The sequence below is a fragment of the Rhipicephalus microplus genome, chromosome X (genome assembly GCF_043290135.1).
Source record: "Rhipicephalus microplus isolate Deutch F79 chromosome X, USDA_Rmic, whole genome shotgun sequence".
In the NCBI taxonomy this organism is placed as follows: Eukaryota; Metazoa; Arthropoda; class Arachnida; order Ixodida; family Ixodidae; genus Rhipicephalus; species Rhipicephalus microplus.
The window spans coordinates 430,575,853-430,594,703 of NC_134710.1; the positions used below are offsets into that span (position 1 = coordinate 430,575,853).

Genomic DNA, 18,851 nt, shown 5'->3' on the forward strand with positions numbered 1-18,851 from the left:
AGACCGCCCTTATCACTTCTGCTATTCGAAACACGTGCATCATGGACTTTTTGGGACATAAAAGTTGGTGTTTTCACTCGCAACTTTTTTAAAAGCTGTGTTTCATTTACTACGAACTTCGAGATACAGCGAACGAATGCCGCGTCGCGCTCAGTTTCGTTATAAGCGGGCTTGACTGTATAAGCCTTTGGCTGATTTGAGCATGGCGCGCTCGGTCGTTACTGGGGCCGCCACAGGAGGCCACAACTTGTCTACGCTTATGCGCACAATCGCACTAAATATCGCATATTGAAAGGGGAAAAAAAAAGAAAAAAATGTGCTCAAAGTCACGAGGCATGTGTGACATATTTTCTTTCTCGATGCCACCCCTTGCTGCTTAGCTTCCAGAGCTTTCGTCGGGATGAGAGAAGAGAGAATGCAATTTCAGCATGCGACAAATCTTTGCAACTCCGCTGGTACTGGACGGATTCCAAAAATATTTGCGACAATGAATTCGTGACGCAATACGCTTACTTAGTGAACCCATACTATTGCTACTTGAGAAAGTGTTGCAGGACCCGTTTAAATGAACATATTACCCACAAAACAATTGATCAATTTTTTTAAGCTTAAAAGTTTGTTATGCCAGCTTATATGCTCTATGTACAGTTGATCCCGGACATATCGAACTCAAAGGGGAACGCGAAATAGTTCGATATATCGATAATTGGAAATACAAAATATGCGCATTTAAGGCCTAAATCAAAGCATTTCAGGCCCCGAAAATCATTACAAGCGCTAACATGAGTCGCTCACAGTACAATGAAGAAAAAGATGTACACTGCAGGTTACCACGCTTTATTTTGCATGAATATAGTTGGTAAACTAGTCTTGCTTCTTGCGCACCGCCAAGTTCCAGTCATCCTCAATACCATTGAAGCTTTTGAAATAAGCGAATTGAGCTCCTTCGGCCTCAACAGCATTGATTGACGCAGAACACCGATGCAAGCTTTGTAGCATGGCAAAAGGTTGGTTAGCAGCAGCAGCGATGGCGTTGGCATATTCATAGCCACACAGGTACACTTTCGCAGCACAAGACATGGCAGCCATGATCTCACCATCGTCATCTGCCCTGATAAGTCTCTCACTGTCCGAGATTGTGCCCGGACATGCTAATAAATCGCACAATTAACCGAAGCACCGTACACCAGCGTTCATGACGCAAATGAAGTCATCACCCAGCCCACAAGAGAAGTTTATGACAGTGCTTTACTTGACGTCGCTCCTAGTACCAGTCATAATTTTTATCGCTACGTGCGGGTCAACGTTCAGTTCAACTCCCGAATGAGAATTTAACAGGAACGAGGTGAGAAGTACACAAGTCTAGAAGGCGCAAAAGACAATGTCGAGTTTCCACAGTCAACAAGTTGCTGATATCAATGTCCCTTGGCCTTTGTAGCTCGCAGCCGGTGCTTTTAGCTGCTTTGATGTAAAAAGCTAGAAAAAGCATAGCCTCCGAGACGTGTGTTTTAAAACCGAGAATGCCAAAAATATGTCATGAGATTACACATCTCGAAGGACATGCTTTTCAGGCTCATGTACCATTGTGCACTAACAAACAAAGAAGGGAATGTGAACATTGCAGTGAGATCACTTCGTGTTCTCATTGTGATGTCCTCGGCAGTCGGTGTTTCTGAAAAACACTGTGCCTTCACTTAGCTGAGACCTGCAGATCGCGCATGAAACATATCGGTGCCCTCACAAGCGCCGCCCAACGAACCAGATCAGCACAATAGAATAACGCCACCTTTTTGTCTCCTGTGCACACAAAGGGATCATAACTTGTTAGAACGCAGCCAAAAATTGATCTTGCTAAGAAAAACCCACTTTCGATATAGCGTAAGCACTGTCGATAACGCAGCATTCAATATAGCGGATGTTTCCGTGTGCAGGAGTTGAATATACATGTGCACCGGTCTCATACTTTTGCATGGGAAATTAAAGGAGATTTCTCAACTGTTCGTTATGGCCAATAGTTCATTACATCAGGTTGACATATCCGAGATCAATATATCCGGAATTGACTGTATAATAAATTTTAAAACGTTACGTATCTTACAGGTTATCACTTGCATTCTACAAAAAGTAAAATCCTGCCACTACTCAAAGTTGTTTATACTCCTTTGAAAGAAAAAAAAAGGTGTTTGCACAGAAGATTTATTTAAATTAAAAAAAATATATTGTGCAGGTTATATAAATGTGCTAATGCTTTATATATTATATATACTAATTGAATTCAATTCATAATTATCCGACCAAAAAAAATACCTATTCACTTCGAGCCTCAAATTCACTATTCACACAATCTTAGTAATTACTCTAAGGTTGGCAACCCTACTGCATTGGAGTAGTTTGACGTACGTTGAAGAGCGGCGAGACTCACCAATCCTCAGGGGCCAAGGTAGAGGGATTGTCAATCACTCGGTACGAGACGGTGGCTCCTCTGTTGCGCCTACGCTGGATCAGCACTGCATTTTCACGTTTGCAGCCCTGACTCTTTTTTTCATCTGTGCTGACAAACCTGGTGCAAGAAACCGGGTTGGGACAGCAAGAACTGTCAGGGCAACTCATGGAGCATAAAAAATTGTCACTCTGCAGCCGGTTAACAGGAAAGGAAACGACTGGAGCAGCGTAACTTTTTTAATTGGGAAAGGGAACTCCAAATTCTCAAGCAGCATGATAAAGTGTGCTAAATTCTTACCCTAGTCCCAAATGAACGAACATTTCAAATGCTTCTTCTTGTGACATAAGCGAGGTCCAAGCTGATGAAAGTGCTAAATGTAATCAGTCACGTATCAAAGTTGCCCCAGCAGCGGCTAGTAGAGTGAAATCTCGGTAGAACAAACCCCACATTAAGCAATTTTTCAGATTAATGAACTTTTAAAAAAATACCGCCCCGACTGCTAATAGTTTCAATATAAAATTATTTCACTACTACGTACTTTAGAATACCAAACTTTTCATAATAATGAGTGCTAATTTAGTTCTGCATTATATTGTTACGGATGTGATGGGTTTATTTACACTGAAAAATGTCAGCGCTCTACCGCCACTGCCGAATCACCATCGCTCGAGAGCGTCCGATCTCTTCTTTTTCCTCGCTCTTTCAGTCCGCGTTACATTTCCCTCCGGGCCAGACGAAGCTCACCGAGCGAGTAGAAGCGATCGGTTGTTGTAGGGCTTCAATCGGGCAATGTGCACAATTTGCGTCTTGCGCGAACGCCGGTTCTGCGCTGTCACTTTCGCAACAGCGTAAGTGATGTCACTTAGGCACTGAGTAATGACGAATGGTCCTGAGTACTTAGAAAGCAACTTCTGGCAAAGTCCCTTCTTTCGAACGAGCGTCCACAGCCAGACCAAATCACCTGTAGCGAAAGTCACGGGCGGGTGTTTTGCGTCGTAACGGTCTTTCGCGCGAGCGTGGGCGGAAAGAGTTCGGAGCCGAGCAAGTCGACGAGCTTCTTCGGCGCCACACTGCAGTTTTCGTTCGTCGAAAAAGGCAGTATGGTGTCAAGAAAACTTTGCGGATGACGATCATAGAGAAGAAAGAAAGGCCTATAACTCGTGACTTCGTGTTTCGCGGTATTAAAGGCGTATGTAACAAAAGGTAATATGGCATCCCAGTTCTTGTGATCCGCTGCGACGTACATTGAAAGCATGTTGATGATGGTATGATTCGTGCGCTCAGTGAGGCCGTTGGTCTGAGGGTGGTATGGCATGGAATGACGGTACTGACACCCACAAAGCCGTAGCAACTCTACGACAACTTCAGCGGTAAACTGTCGGCCGCGATCATTTATCACCACACGAGGGGCCCCGTGACGAAGTATGATCGAGTGTAGAAGAAACCATGACACATCAGATGATGTGGCTGAAGCAACCGCCATCGTTTCAGTATACCGCGTTAGGTAATCTACGCACACAATAATCCAGCGGCGGCCGGTGGTAGACTTGGGGAAAGGGCCCAGTAAATCTATGCCGACTTTTTCGAACGGTGATGTGGGTGGCTTAACCGGCTGCAGTGGGCTGGCCAAGGGTGTGGTAGGTTGTTTGTGGCGTTGACAGACATCACAACTAGCGACGTAGTGCTTGGTGGTCTTCCAGAGTCAAGGCCAGTAAAAACGTTGTCGGATACGGTGAAGCGTTCGGGCAAACCCAAGGTGCCCAGATGTGCTGTCATCGTGCATGGCTTGGAATACCGCAAGACGCAGGCATTCTGGCACGACGAGGAGTAGTGTGGAACCATGGCTGGAGTAATTCTTGCGATATAGTAGGGCGTCATGAATCACGAATGGCGTGGCGGGTTTAGAGCTACGAGCCACATCAATCATTGGTTTCAGCGAAGGGTCACGTTGTTGCTCGTGACGGAAGACGTCCAAATTAGGGAAGTTGAATAAGATTGCAGCCAGGTAGTTGTCGAAATCATCATCATCGGCATTCACAGTCGGAGATGGAAGACGAGATAAGCAGTCGGCATTTGCGTGACATCGACCGCTCTTGTAGGTCACAGAATAATTATATTCTTGAAGCCGTAAGGCCCAGCGAGCCAACCGACCAGCTGGGTCACGTAGTCCGACAAGCCAACAAAGCGAATGATGATCTGTGACGATCTTGAACTGCCGTACAAAAATTCAGAACATTTGGACGGCAAAAACAACTGCAAGACATTCCAGTTCGGTGACCGTATAATTCCTCTCTGCCTTAGTCAAAGTACGACTTGCATACGCCACGACGTGCTGGCGGCTGTTGTGATATTGAACTAGCACGGCACCAACACCGATACCACTAGCATCTGTATGCAGTTCCGTGAGTGCCTCCGAGTCGAAATGGCGCAAGAGGGGCCCGGAAGTAAGCAAATACTTCAGCTGCTCGAAAGCAGCCTCACACTCAAAGGTCCATCGGAATGGGGCGTTTTTGCGGAGCAACTCTGTCAGGGAAACTGGAGTGTAAACTGGAGCTCCTTGTGACACCCCCCCCAAAAGCCAGTATTGTCGATGTCACAGAACATTCACGAGGCACACACAAAACCATGAATGGCACCCAACGATTTCCACTCCCAAAGTGTTTTTTTTTTTTTTTTTTTCCTGGAGGGTACGACCTGAAAGCACCCACACTGTTTCATTCTTCACAACGCAAGATTTGGAAGCTGCAGGTTTCTCATCACTGAAGCTTGAGCGCACGTGGTCCCACGTGCTCCTTTGCTGTGGGGCACTAGTTTCTTGGAGAAACTAGCAATAATTTTAGGCGGGTGTTTATAAGTGACTAAATATTTGTTGCAGTTTGTGATGTTAGCATTAATTATACGATGTGTTTGCACATTTACGATTAAATTGCAATATTACCACACTCAAGGCACACAAAAAAAAAAGGACACAGACCTCGTCAAGCCGTTGTTTAGTTTTTTGTCTGTTCCTGTTATCTGTACTATGTATAAATGCGCAATAAAGTTAAAGTTCACATTACAGCAAAGGAAGGAGTCGCAAACAAACAAACTCTGTCAGGGGATGAGCAAGCTGGGCGAAATCTTTGATAAACCGACGAAAATAAAAACACACGCCCACGAAGCTACGGAGATCCTTCACACACGTCGGTTGCTTGAAGTCTCGGACAGCACTGATTCTGTGCGGGTCTGGTCATATACCGTCCCTGTCGACTAGAAATCCAAGCACAAGGGCTTGACGCTCAGCAAAATGACACTTTGCGTTTAAAACGAGACCGGCTTGTTTGACGCAATCTAGAACAACGCTAAGCCGATGGTTGTGCTCGTGGAATGTCTTGCCAAAAATAATTACATCATTGAGATAACACATACATATCTCCCATTTGAGACCGCGAAGGATGGAGTCCATGAATCGCTCGAAGGTAGCTGGGGCATTGCATAAGCCAAACGGCATATCGTTGAATTCAAATAACCCATCAGGCGTGACAAAAGCAGTCTTCTCTTTGTCAGACGGATGCATTGGTATTTGCCAGTATCCAGACCTTAGGTCGACGGACGAAAAGTATGCGGCCGAGTGCAGACAATCAACAGCATCGTCGATGCGTGGTAGCGGATACACGTCTTTCTTTGTGACGGCGTTAAGACGGCGGTAGTCTACACAAAATTGCCAAGAGTTGTCTTTCTTTTTTACAAATATAACAGGCGCTGCCCAGGGACTGCTTGACTCTTGAATAACGCCTTTCTGCAGCATGTCGTTGACCTGATCGGTAATCACTTGCCTCTCTGACGAGATACGCGATAGGATTTCTGGCGTATCGGTGTAGCATCTTTCGTGTTGATGCGGTGGTGCATACGGGATTCGGGCAACATGAAACAACGCTTGTTTTGAGCGAAATCAAAGACTCCCACGTAGCGTGTAAGCACCTCCTCAAGGACATTCTGCTCGGAAGAAGGCAATGACTTATTGATCATACGTTTAATCTCTGCTGAGTAGTTGGGCACAGTCTGACTGATGGCTGGAGACTCCGAGACCATTCTGACGTCAATTGTGGCCTGCTCCTCGAACGTTCCCAGTTTGAATCCGGCTGGTAGAACAACAGGCTCTGAGGCTGCGTTGAGCGCCCACAAGCAAGCATGTCCGTCGATGGCTGTAAGGACAGACCGTGGGACCAGCACATCCTTCTTGATGGCGTTTGCATGATCAGGTTTCACAAGTACAGTGCAGGGTCCTGAGCGGACATGAGAAGAGCATACGGGTACAAACACTGCTGTCCGACCAGGGATCGTCACATCTTCAGACAACGAAAGCGCATCGATGGGCAGAGTCGGAAAATCGTCAACTATTACAGCGGGCAACGTACTTTGTAGAAGAATCTCTCCAGTTCCACAGTCAAGCGTAGCACCGCATTCGTGAAGGAGGTCTATCCCTAAAATGACGTCATGAGTTGAACGAGCCAGTACAGTGAATTCAACTCGGAAATTTTGTCCACCAATCGTAAGTACAACTGAACAAATACCAACAGGGCATAACACTTCGCCTCCAACTCCACGAAAAGTTTCTTTACGATTCCACGCGAACATAACTTTGTGACCAGCACCAGAGTCTACAAGAGCAAGAGTATCTACACCGTCTATATACACACGCACTTTGTTCATAAACATTACAGCAGAAGGAGGAATTCGCAAAACTGACCGTCCCGCGACCGCACCTCCATCGGTCGCACCAGTTAGTTTCCCAGCTGATGCGGGGAAAGTGACCGACGACGTGGAGACGGCGACCGGCGAGACCGTGTCGGAGCCGGCGTCAGGCTTCGCTCGAAGGCGGGGGACTCGCTGCGAAATTCGTTAGGCCATTGCTGTCGGGGACGGTGGTTGGCCGGGTGAGAGGTCCAGGTTTCGTGCATACGAGGTGGGTGCGTCGAAAAACCTGGCGGCACAGGCGTTTCGTACCTACGAGCCGGATACGTAGAAAAACGTGGCGGTGCAGGCGGCCGTCTGGGACAGAAGCGCGATATATGCCCTGGGAGACCACATGTGTAGCAAACGGGGACTTGTTGGCTTACATTAGCAGGAGCAGAGGTGGCAGAAGTACGCGGAAACGGGTCGTGCTCAGCAGCAACATTTTGTGATGACGCATAGTAATCTTCTGGTAGAGGCCTGGTTGACGACGGTCGGAGGTCCGCAGCAGCACGTCGAGATGATGACATCCGGTGGTGGCCGCGACCCGTCGAGGAAAACGGAAGCCGCGGGGTAAAATCTGCAGTTTCTGTGCGTGGTCGGTTTTCGACGTGGCGCTCTCACATCCAGTAGGGAGGTGGTTCGGGTCACGCAGCGAACGAGCATTGGTGGTGAACATCACCTGCTTGAAGTCGTACGAGCTCTTCTCGAACTACCCGACGTACGAGGAAGGGAATGTCTTCGCGGGTGGCGACGTCCATACTTGCGACAGTGGGAACATTGTCCAAGTGCCCAAACTTGGGTAAAATTCTCCGGGTCTTCAACGCCTCGAATGCGCGACATTGCTGCCTGAAAATCGAAGGAGTGTTGAAGTTTTCTTTCGTTATCAAAAAATTGTACACGCCCTCGGCGATGCCTTTTAACAAATGACCGACTTTGTCTTCATCAGACATATTTGCGTTGTCGATCCCACAAAGCTTCAATACTTCTTCAACGTAGGTTGTGCACGTCTCGCCGAGCAACTGAGCCCTGCGTGACAGCGTTTGCTCAGCTTTCTTTTTCATGGAACTCGTGTCCCCAAAGCAGGCTTTCTGTTCCTTAACAAATATATCCCAAGTGGGGAGGACATGTTCATGGTTCTCAAACCAAAGCAAGGCTGTCCCGGCAAGGAAGAATACTAAGATCACAAGCTTTGCCGGTGCGCCCCATTCGTAGTAGCGGCTCACTCTGTCGAAGTGCTTCAGTCCACGTCTTCGTCAGTTTTACCTCAGAACATTCGTGGCTCAGGTGCCCAGTAGTCTGGTTGTCGAGGTCGACGGCCACCTTGTGCCGTGTCGGTGGCACTGGTGGATGCAGCAGCGTAGTACGTCAATGGGATTGCTGTGTCGTCGTTCATGCTGATGTTGTCCGGGGGTAGGCCAGCTAAGCGTCTGCTTCTTCGAAGAACTTCTGCTGCGGGGTCCAGGATGGCAAGTCACCCAGCACCGCTCCATCAAAGCTATTACGGATGTGATGGATTTATTTACACTGAAAAATGTCAGCGCTCTACCGCCACTGCCGAATCACTATCGCTCGAGAGCGTCCGATCTCTTCTTTTTCCTCGCTCTTTAAGTCTGCGTTACAATATTAACAACGGCTCAGTACAGCGAACTCATGTTCTGAAATTCGTAGCGACCACGGGAGCGGTAGGCAAGAAGACGACACAGCGAACGGACGTGAGCAGTAGCCGCACCACAAGGACTCGCAGTGCACTATTCTTGTGCTGCACGCGTAAAAAAAATTTTAAGAAATACAGAATTCTTTAAGTAAGCATGCATTTTTTTAGTGCTTAGTTTTAATGTTATCTGTGGTTGCTGAGGAAGCCATTCATATAACAACAAATTACGGCGCATTTTATATAAGATGTAGTCCATTCCAAAGCAAACTTGAAATTCGTATCATCGCGAAATTTTGATCAACTGTATTCGTATAGAGATTCTACTGTATTTTTATTTTCAACTTCAGAGCTTGCGTATCGCCTACTACGCACTGTGCGACTGAATTCATTCTTTGCTTCATACATGCTGGTCTTAAACACTTAAAAAAAAAAAAAAACAGAGGAAAAATCTCATATTCTTGAGCGATGAGAACCGCGAATGTGGAAATGCATTTCTTCATCATTCAGTTCACCAGGAAATTAATGTAGGACAGTTAATAAGTTTATTCAGAAAAGCTGCGTGGCTGACAGCGCTTCAGCACGCTTATTCTTGCTCCAATAACAGTATAAAACAGTACCAGTTCAGCATGCAGCATTATCCGATTGATTATCTGCATGACAGTGATGCAACAATGATTCGGTTATGTGACGAAAGAAAAGTTTTGCTTTTTCCGGAATAATAATTTCCACTACTTCTGTCAATCTATTACACCACCACAAAAGCGCTCAAGCTAGTGTAAAAAAAAAAGCGTTTCCCGTAAGATTATTCCGTGAGACACGCTGCCTTGATTAATTTTTTTTTACCATGGGAATTCTTTAAAGCGAATTCAAATCTAAGCACATGAGTGTGTCTGTATAAATTTCAAGCTGTGCGCAGTGATTCAAGTTTCATCAGCTCCGTGCCATTCATATTTCTGTTCTTTTTTTAGTAACAATTCATATACCAAAAGTTTCAGAATTTACTAGACAAATATTTCACTGTAGTGGGAAAAGGACTGTACAATAAAAGGTTATCTCAAGAACAATTGAAGTTCATTCGATGAGTAACAGCTCCGCAGTTTAGACACCAAACCACAATGCAAAACTTCCTTTACCACTGGCTCTTTATAACACTTAGTTCACACAATAGTTAGTACTCCTCATGTTTGGGATGACGCCTAGTGCACTTTACCATGAGCTTCAACTAAAACGCGGCACCTACACCGACATTATCCTGGCAAACGAAGGGTATGATGACAATACACAGCACTCTCGATGAGTGCCCAAACTGATCTTATTTCAGTGCATATACAGCAAAGCAAGGCCAAATGTCTCTCTAGATCTAGCTGGGCAAACGTGCAAGCAGTGAAACTTGCGCTAATAGAGCAGGACGAATCACCCTTTGAGGATGAGCATGACATACACGCTCATGTTAGTCTTATGTGGCTAGCAGACGCAGGGAGCAATCTACACTAGGCAAGCTTCAGCCAGTGGCCACCAGGCGGCAGCTCTGCACAATCCTGGGGCTAATACCTCACTTTCTAGTGCTTACCAGGTACAGTGAAGCCACTATAATTACAACTCCTATCAACACCGAATCAGAAACTTTATTCTGGGTCCCTCACCTCAGGTCTTGCAGGATATCCTTTGCATTGTACATGGTGATGAGTGAGGTTGTGGCTGCCGGAATAATGATGATAGGTGTCCGTGACACTGTAAGAAACATTTGCAAAGCCCAGATTCCATGAGCCTGCATGAGTATGTAGCCGTAACTGGTGCATTAAAAAAAATAGCTTCATCCAACAAACTACAACGTCTTCCCCAAAAAACCTGTAGCACAGTTTGCATCAGAAACAACCTGTATGGCAAGAAGCCTCACAATTCAAACTTTTTCAACCCTTCAATCGTCATAATTAGCTCCATTGCCTAGAACACTTGTGCTCCTCCACCTTATAGTCGATACCATTTTCCACCTCTCAGCAATTCAGAAAGTATAACAAACTTATTATTATGACTATTATTACACAATATTAACATGAAAGCAGCCCTAACAAAGCCAAATTAAGTGTCATTGGGCAGTACTGCGCTAATCGCTAGGAAGGACTGCAATGCAATGTTTCCAAATATGTACTTGGGGTGCACGTAAGATATTCAGCTTTGCTTTAATTGACAAGGACTTGCGCTTCCCCACCACCATGCTGGATGCAAGTATCTCGAATCTCGAACTACAGAGCAACTTGCAGCTACGTACGGGGCCAGACGCATATTCTCATATTTTTTTTCTCTCCTCACAGTAGCGACAATCACTGAGGTCTTGACGACGACTCTCGTTTCTGGTGGAGGTTAACCTGCAGAGTTGCAGACAGGAAGTCATATTTAGAGCTAGAGCCTTAGAACACACAGAGAATGTACAAAAAAAAGTACTTAATATGAGATTTCACACAGTTACTGCAATCAAACAACCGTGTTTTACGACTCAAGAATAGGGAACATTTGAATAGCTAGGCAACGAATGTTACTACACTGCGAGTGCAGTCCGAGCGACTGTACAGCCAGTAGTACCAACAGCTCAGCTTACCTGCTTTTTCACTATAAAATTAAGTTTTTATTTAACTACATTGGATTAAAAATGAAGCAATGATCATACTGACTCAGGTTCATTAAAATTAGGATCAATTATTTCCAAACAAGATGAATTGGTTCCCTTACCATAACCTAACATCAATGTCACATGAGATACACTGAACTGCAATTGAGTAAAACTGAGATAAAATTTCACGTTAGCGGTAGGATCAATTTCCCAGAATATGCATTGACGCCAACAGAGGTCCCAGTTGAAAGTTAACCATGTTACAAAGGCAGTCAAAGTTGCCTGTGGCAGGATAAAAAAAGCTTCAACACAGTTGTGGCAGACTGGCTTTGTGGTGACAATTTCTTAGAATGCACACTCTAAGAAATGAACAAGGGCTAGACACGTAAAATTAACTCCACAAGCAAAGGTGCCACCTCTACACAGCAATAGATATCAAAAAGTGAGCTTATTTCTCCCTTTCAGTTTCAACTGCTCAGCCATTTGTCATTGTTCTTTTATGAGAATGAAATCTATTAGGTAACTAAACATGCTTTTCTGTAAATAAATACTTACATGGTCTAGGCGGCCAGCACACTGCTCAAAAGAATTAAGTGCAACTTGTGAAGAATATTTATAGCCTAGGACCATCAATCATCAACTGCCTAAAGTAAACACCATGTAAGTTGCTCAGCACACCTCTCCTAACACTAAGCATTTTGGTTATACAGTGGAACCTCGATGATACCTTTTCAAAACAAAAAAAAAAGGGCAGAAGATAAACGTACAATCTGGGAAAACATACAGGCCGAATCCAGCAAAAATTGAGGCTGACAAGCTTATATGGAAGTGTAAGTGCAAAAAAAAAATTTCTTAAAAAACAGTAATTTTCTGCTGCTGCCTCTCACCCTTAGACCAGAAAAGCTCCTTCTGCACCCCTTCTTGACCCTTGTCCACATTTTCATTATTTTTCGTGCAAAAGAAGCTTTGTAAGCTTCCAGCCCAGCAACAGCTTCAACGAAGTTGGCCAGTCCGTGCCCACTTTTGTTCTTGCTGCTGTCTTCCAGTGCCTCGTCCTCCACCTCTTTCGCTGCGTTACCCCAAACCTACTTCGTGACAATCTCGCGACACTTTTCAGCACGCAAGTAGGAACATTGTCGTCTATCGAGACGAACCCGGTGAAGGTTGCATCGGCATCGGTGAAGAGGAACTCCTCATCAATGTCATCATCAGACGCACACACCACAGCGTTGTTTTCGCTGCGCTCTGTATCCTCCGATGCAAACTGCCGTCGAAGGATATTTCGCTTCACCTTAATTGACAAGGGCTTGCACTTCCCCACCGCCATGCTGGACGCTACTGTCTAAAATTGCGAAGTACTGAGCAATGTGCAGCCATGTATAAGGCCCGACCTGCACGTGTCCAATTATTTTTTTTCCTCCTCAAAGTAGCGACAATCACAGAGGCCCTGATGACGACTCTTGTTGGGCAGTGCTCCTTTCTGATGGAGGTTAACCTGCATAGTTTCAGACACCCTGATAACACAGCGGGGCACGCATCTTGTGCTAATGACATGGGAATTAGTGGGGGAAGATAGGCACGTCGCATTCGCATCTTTCCCACTGAAAGGTGCGTGGCTAATATACTTAAATGTGCATGGCTTCATAAATCTTGAAAAACAAGCTGGCAGATGCAAGCAGCCCGCGAGACGAGGTCGGGAGAGGAGGCAGATGTAGCGGCCCGTTGTGTAGCGAAGGCAGCACCAGCGTCTCATGCTGACGTGATGGTTAAGGGGGCAGACTGGTCTTACACATTTTTTTTTGTTTATTTTTTCGGTGAGCTTGATAAAACAGCACAGGATTATGCGGTTTTGTCTACCAAATTCAAATACTTAATTAGTTTTCCTGTAACTCCTCATGTTTCTGAGATAACTTAAGTTCACCTCCTGTTGTTTAAGGCTGCCATAGAAAAAAAGTGCTTAATTGAAAGTGATATTTAAGATATGCCAACAAAGACTAATGACTATAGATTGAAAGTATGGAAGAATTTTTTGCTTTTAGGCCTTTCTTGGTTATTTAACAGTAAAATGAACTATCAATTTTCAAAAGCAGTTGGAATTGTGTTACAATTTTGATGAGTAATTAATTAAAATGGCTTGGGCTCCAAACTTTGCTCCCATACTTGCATTCTACACACATACAGGTTTCCATAGCAAAAAGAATTATTGTTGTACCAGCCCTAGCTCCAGTGATACTGAGGCCTCTAAATTGAACTGTCGTAAATTTCATTTCTTGGATAAAATGAAAAAAAAAAAAAAAAGCTGAAAACACACAGCTTCTTTAAAAAGCAACAATAATGGTGCACATGTTTGGCAATCCTCATAAAGGTGCTCATAAATTCGTAGCAGAGCTTGATTGATTTGTGGGGTTTAACGTCCCAAAACCACCATATGATTATGAGAGACGCTGTAGTGGAGGGCTCCGAAAATTTTGACCACCTGGGGTTCTTTAACGTGCACCCAAATCTGAGTACACGGGCCTACAACATTTCCGCCTCCATCGAAAATGCAGCCGACACAGCCGGGATTTGATCCCGCGACCTGCGGGTCAGCAGCCGAGTACCTTAGCCACTAAATCGTAGCAGAGCTTCTAACAGGTGTTCGAAAATTATAAAAAAGCTTCGAAGTGGGTTCCCCATTTTTTTGCAGGTTCTGCATGTTAACAGCACCAAGAATCTGGACAGTTGGAATGACATTACAAAAAAATTACCACTTTCTGGTGTGTGAAAATTTGCAGAGAGAAAAATACTTGCAAAAACCAAATATGTCAATTTTAAAAAATGAATTTTTTGTCCCCTTTTGGTCCCAAAGACCAGTCTGCCCCCTTAACTAAGTAGTGTTCTCTCAGCTGTTGTAGTGTGGGACGATCGCATTTTCACATACCGTGCTACAGATGAAGGCTTTGCAGTGCTTAGAAAAATCGTGCCAAGGTGCCAGCTGAGAAAAAAAAACACTGTGCTACATAAAATAAAAGCATTTTTTGAAAACCATTTGAAAACCTTGACGGCTCAGACGGGTCTTTGTCTGGTTTACAAACAGCTGCAGGAGTAATGGAAAGGGCGACTAGACATTCAAAGAAAGCGTGGAGGGGATGATTGAGTGTAAGAGAAGACGTGGGGGATAAAGGGGTAACAATTGAGCGCAGCAAAGGAACCTTCGTCACCACTTGGCGCTTTACAAGCATGCGAAAACAGTTTTGTTCCACACCTGAATGAGAAGTTTTGCCTGCGGAACGTTGCTGTCAAATATTCGTATTTTCCATTAACGTATTAAGCGAAACGTATTAACACATAGCTCTATGCCCCCCCCACCCCCCCATTTCTAGTTCTTGCAATTTCAAACGTAGGAGCTGGGAAATCCCATTAAGTGGGAACGTATCTAGGTTCTACTGTATAAAGCTCACATTAGAAGTCTACAAGCAAAGTGGCATGATACTGAGTACATACTGCAGCGCAGACTGGATCATGCAAACCAATCGAATTCACTTCACACCCAAAATTTTTCTATTCGCACAGCTATGCACTGGGCAGTATCGAAGGTTCATGTATCTGAGATACTATCCTAGATACTCTTTAGGCATTTTGTATCTGTATGGGGATACGTCTCGCAAGACTAGTATCTGTATCTGTATTTTTGTTATACAGTGGACTCCTTTTAAACAGAACTCGAAGGGGCAAGAAAATTTGTTCTATTTATGAGAAGTTTCATTTAAGCAAAGCCCACAAAATGAATTAAATATTACTTTATTTCAAAAGCACCAACTGTCGCTGACTGAACAAACAAATTTTGAAGTATACAATACTACTACAGTTGATTAAAAAAAAAATGTTGCTAATATTCCCGACTCTGAAAAAAAGGAGGTGATAAAAATTTGCTCCGCCTTGGTCAAGCACTATCTCACATAGTAGGAGTGCATTACTGGGCAGGAACTCTGTGCCACCATCGTGTTCAAAGTAGCACTGCAACAGGATGACGGCATCACTTGCTGCAATATCAGCCACTGAAATGAGCTCGGGATCACACGCCATCTCATCACTACTTGAGCACAGGTCCTCATCTTGAACTTCAGCTATAGGTTCCTTAAGGCTGTCTTTAAGTTTACGACAAGACTCCGATTGGTGCTCCACGTGTGCAGACATGTGCAATCGCTGGATTGACTTGGCTAGGCTAGGCTAACTTTGGCATTTGTTTCATGGTTTCTAGACTGCCGTGGTCACTTCCGCCGTTCACGGATTTTGCCCGTTTTAGTTCCATTTAACTGACGTAAACAAAAAAAATGTTCCGATTGCCCGAAACTTTTTAACAATAATATATAGGAGACCAACCAAATGTGCCTGGATAGTTTCATTTACGCGTCTTTTCTATTCAACCAAGTTTCGTTTAATGAAGTCCACTGTATTCGATAATGTATCGTGTATTTTAAGATACAAGATACTGCGGTCGCAACGCTATATCGTGCCAAACCTTAATCGCTGACTAAACTCCGCTGCTTAGGCTGGCCCTCTTGCCATAAGGCCACCTTAATAAAACTAAGGGCAGAGACATCATTTTATCGTGTCAGACTCCACCAGGCAGGGCAGGCGATGAGGTGTGCCCGTCCCTTTTGGGGAAGCAAATTAGCACAGCAGAGCTAGCGTGGTCTTGGCAGAAACTATGTTCCCGTGCTTGGCCATGTGCCTTTTGTTTTCGAGGTTTCTTCCCTTCTTAGTTTTTTTTTCAGAGCTGCTTTTCAGAGCCGTGAAACTGCACACCCATAGCAACTTGCAAGCACTGTGTAGCACAATGCGTGAGGCGACGAGCGCACAAATTCTGATGGCGCTCTCCAGCCCGGAACTGCAGCACCACCGGTATAGTGACATTCTATATAATAGAACAAGCATGTATACCCATCAGGTGATATCTTGACACTTTCTTCCTGCTGTTTCTATTTAAAGGGCTTTTGAAATTATAATACGATTATCAGAACAAGAGCTTTCTCAGTTCTCTTTCCCTTGCATCCATAAATCACCTAGTCCTCTGAACCGGTTTTCTGCGGTCTCGTGAGTGCAATAAGCCTTTTTTTAAAGTACAAGCAAAGTAAGCTTTCTGTTTTATCCTTACCTTTAGTTGTCTGCACTATTTTGGCTACTACTTACACATTTATATTTGCTTTGGTTTACTCTTCTGCTAAGGCGATATGGGAAACAAATATGTCAATGTGTGGGTTACAATGAGTATACAACACCAAACATTCTGCTTACTGCTTGGCAAAATGTCCAAATTCAGTTTGTATCATAATGATGTCAATAATAATTGATTGATTTGTGGGGTTTAACGTCCGGAAAACCACCATATGATTATGAGAGACGCCATAGTGGAGGGCTCCGAAAATTTCGACCACCTGGGGTTCTTTAACGTGCACCCAAATCCGAGCACACCGGCCTGATGTCAATAATAAGGATCTCACTAAAGGGATACGAGAAACATTGTTATGTAAGATGGTCGTTCTCATACGAATGTCCCAACGAGCCATTTCAGGTGATTTTCCATAATAACAAGTTTTTTATTGTCTTATTTTAACAGGTAAGTTGACGACACTTTACGCTTAATGGCCATAGCTATTGGAGTTCCACCTGCATTGTGCATGTCTACATATTCACCACGAATGCTTGAAACAGAACGGCTTTTTTTATTCTAGTTATACAGTCGAATCTCGATAATTCAAACTCGAAGGGGTCTGAAAATTTGTTCGAATTCATGAAAGCTAAATAAACAGAGGGCTCTCCATGCAGTGGCGCATGTGCATTGAGCTAACACACGAGGGGGAAGGTTAAGATGACTTGCATTTACTCACAAATCACAGGACGTTTGGTATTAATTGAAGTAATCGGTGATGCACGTCTGCACACGTTTGCCTTGCAGCGAGTCAATCAATTTCGCACGCAGCTTGCAAAGCATTTCTACTTCAGCTTCAGCATTCGCCAGCATCCGACACTTTCTAAAGACGACGACAACAATGACTGCTGCGTAGCAGAGCCTCCCGCTCTACGCTACGCAGCCGCAGCGTGGCCAGCACTTGAGGCGAATGAAGAAGCATCTCCATGCGGAGAAAAGAAGATCGGCATTTTAGAGAAAACCAACACTCCTTGGCAGCTTTTTTTTTTTTTTTTTGCTCTCTTCGCTTGGGTTGTTCAGAGGAGAAGGGTTACGTGTGGCAGGGAAGGGAAAGGGAGAAGCATGGCACTGGCGCGTGAGAGAGCCCCCCCTCCCTTCAAGGCGCACAGCCCTGCTCCCACAAGGGGCAAGGGCTGCAGAACATAGTGCCGTTTTTTTCCCTTCAACCACACAATCATTCAACCCAGCGACGGTTTTCTTTTTTTTCCTCTCTCTTTGCCAGGGACGTTGAAAGGAGAAGGGTCTTTATGTGGCAGGGACGGAAAAGGGAGATACGTGACACGGGTGCGTCGCAGATCGGCATTTGAGAGAGAGCAAACATTCCACCCCAGCCTTTTCTTTCTTTTCATTTCCTTCGCGGGCAGCGTTGAGGTGTCGCAGGTGCTGCGGTGGGATTGGACGGGGTTGTGAGAGCATTTTCGAAGTGCAGTATGTTCGAATTAATCGTCGGAAGTGCTTGGGCGTTCGAATCACCGGGCGTTTTCACCCATTGGAATACACATAGTTTTGACGGGACCTTATTGTGAGTTCGAATTAAGCGTGTTCGAAATAATGAGATTCGACTGTAATCATTTTCTTTGTTTAGTCCTCCCCATTTTTAACTATTACTAATTGCCACGTAATCCTAGCTATAGACGGCAATAGCGTGAATAGCGGCATTGTCCCACCACGATTTGTGCAACTGTGGTGCCACACACACTTTTCTTTTTTTAGTGTGATTGGGTCTAAGCCACAAAAACTTAAGACTACTCGACGCCAGCCACCCGCAATGTTTCGCGAACTTTGAGATTGATTCGGATTGTGCTGCGAAGGCAACGCGCAAATTCTGCTGCGGCGGCCGCATGTCGATGGAGGTGAAATGCTAGAGGCGCATGTGCTTAGATTTGCTTTCACATTGAAGAACACCACGTGTTCAACATTTCCGGAGCCCTCCATTTCTGTGGTTTTCATTATCATACCATAGTTTTAGGACGTAAAAACTGAACAACTATTATTCAGATTACGTGTAGTACACACACACTTCATAATTTGTGACCTTACGCATGAACGAGCGATAATGCTGTAAGGTACGATCACTGCTGTATAAATTTATACAAAACGTGTTCTGCAAATGATCAGACTACCAAAGTCCAACGACACCTATTGCCACTATCAGAGCACAGAATGTTTCTCTTGTACTTTGAACCAGTTAGTTTTCTGGCCACAAGTTAACTCATTAGTTTCATTTCTACCAGAGTGA

At 44.7% G+C, this 18,851-nt stretch overlaps 1 protein-coding gene across 2 annotated transcripts in view; it reads right to left on the reverse strand.

Moving 5' to 3' along the window:
* Positions 1-18,851, reverse strand: part of hyx (cell division cycle 73 hyrax) — a 162,939-nt gene that overhangs the window by 53,776 nt on the left and 90,312 nt on the right. For both annotated transcript variants that reach the window (XM_037413200.2, XM_075880437.1), the window contains exons 11-12: positions 10,457-10,544; positions 2,423-2,560 (exon numbers count right to left, since the gene is read on the reverse strand). In XM_037413200.2, the coding sequence (XP_037269097.1) occupies positions 2,423-2,560; positions 10,457-10,544 (226 nt within the window). The remainder of the gene's footprint in view (positions 1-2,422; positions 2,561-10,456; positions 10,545-18,851) is intronic.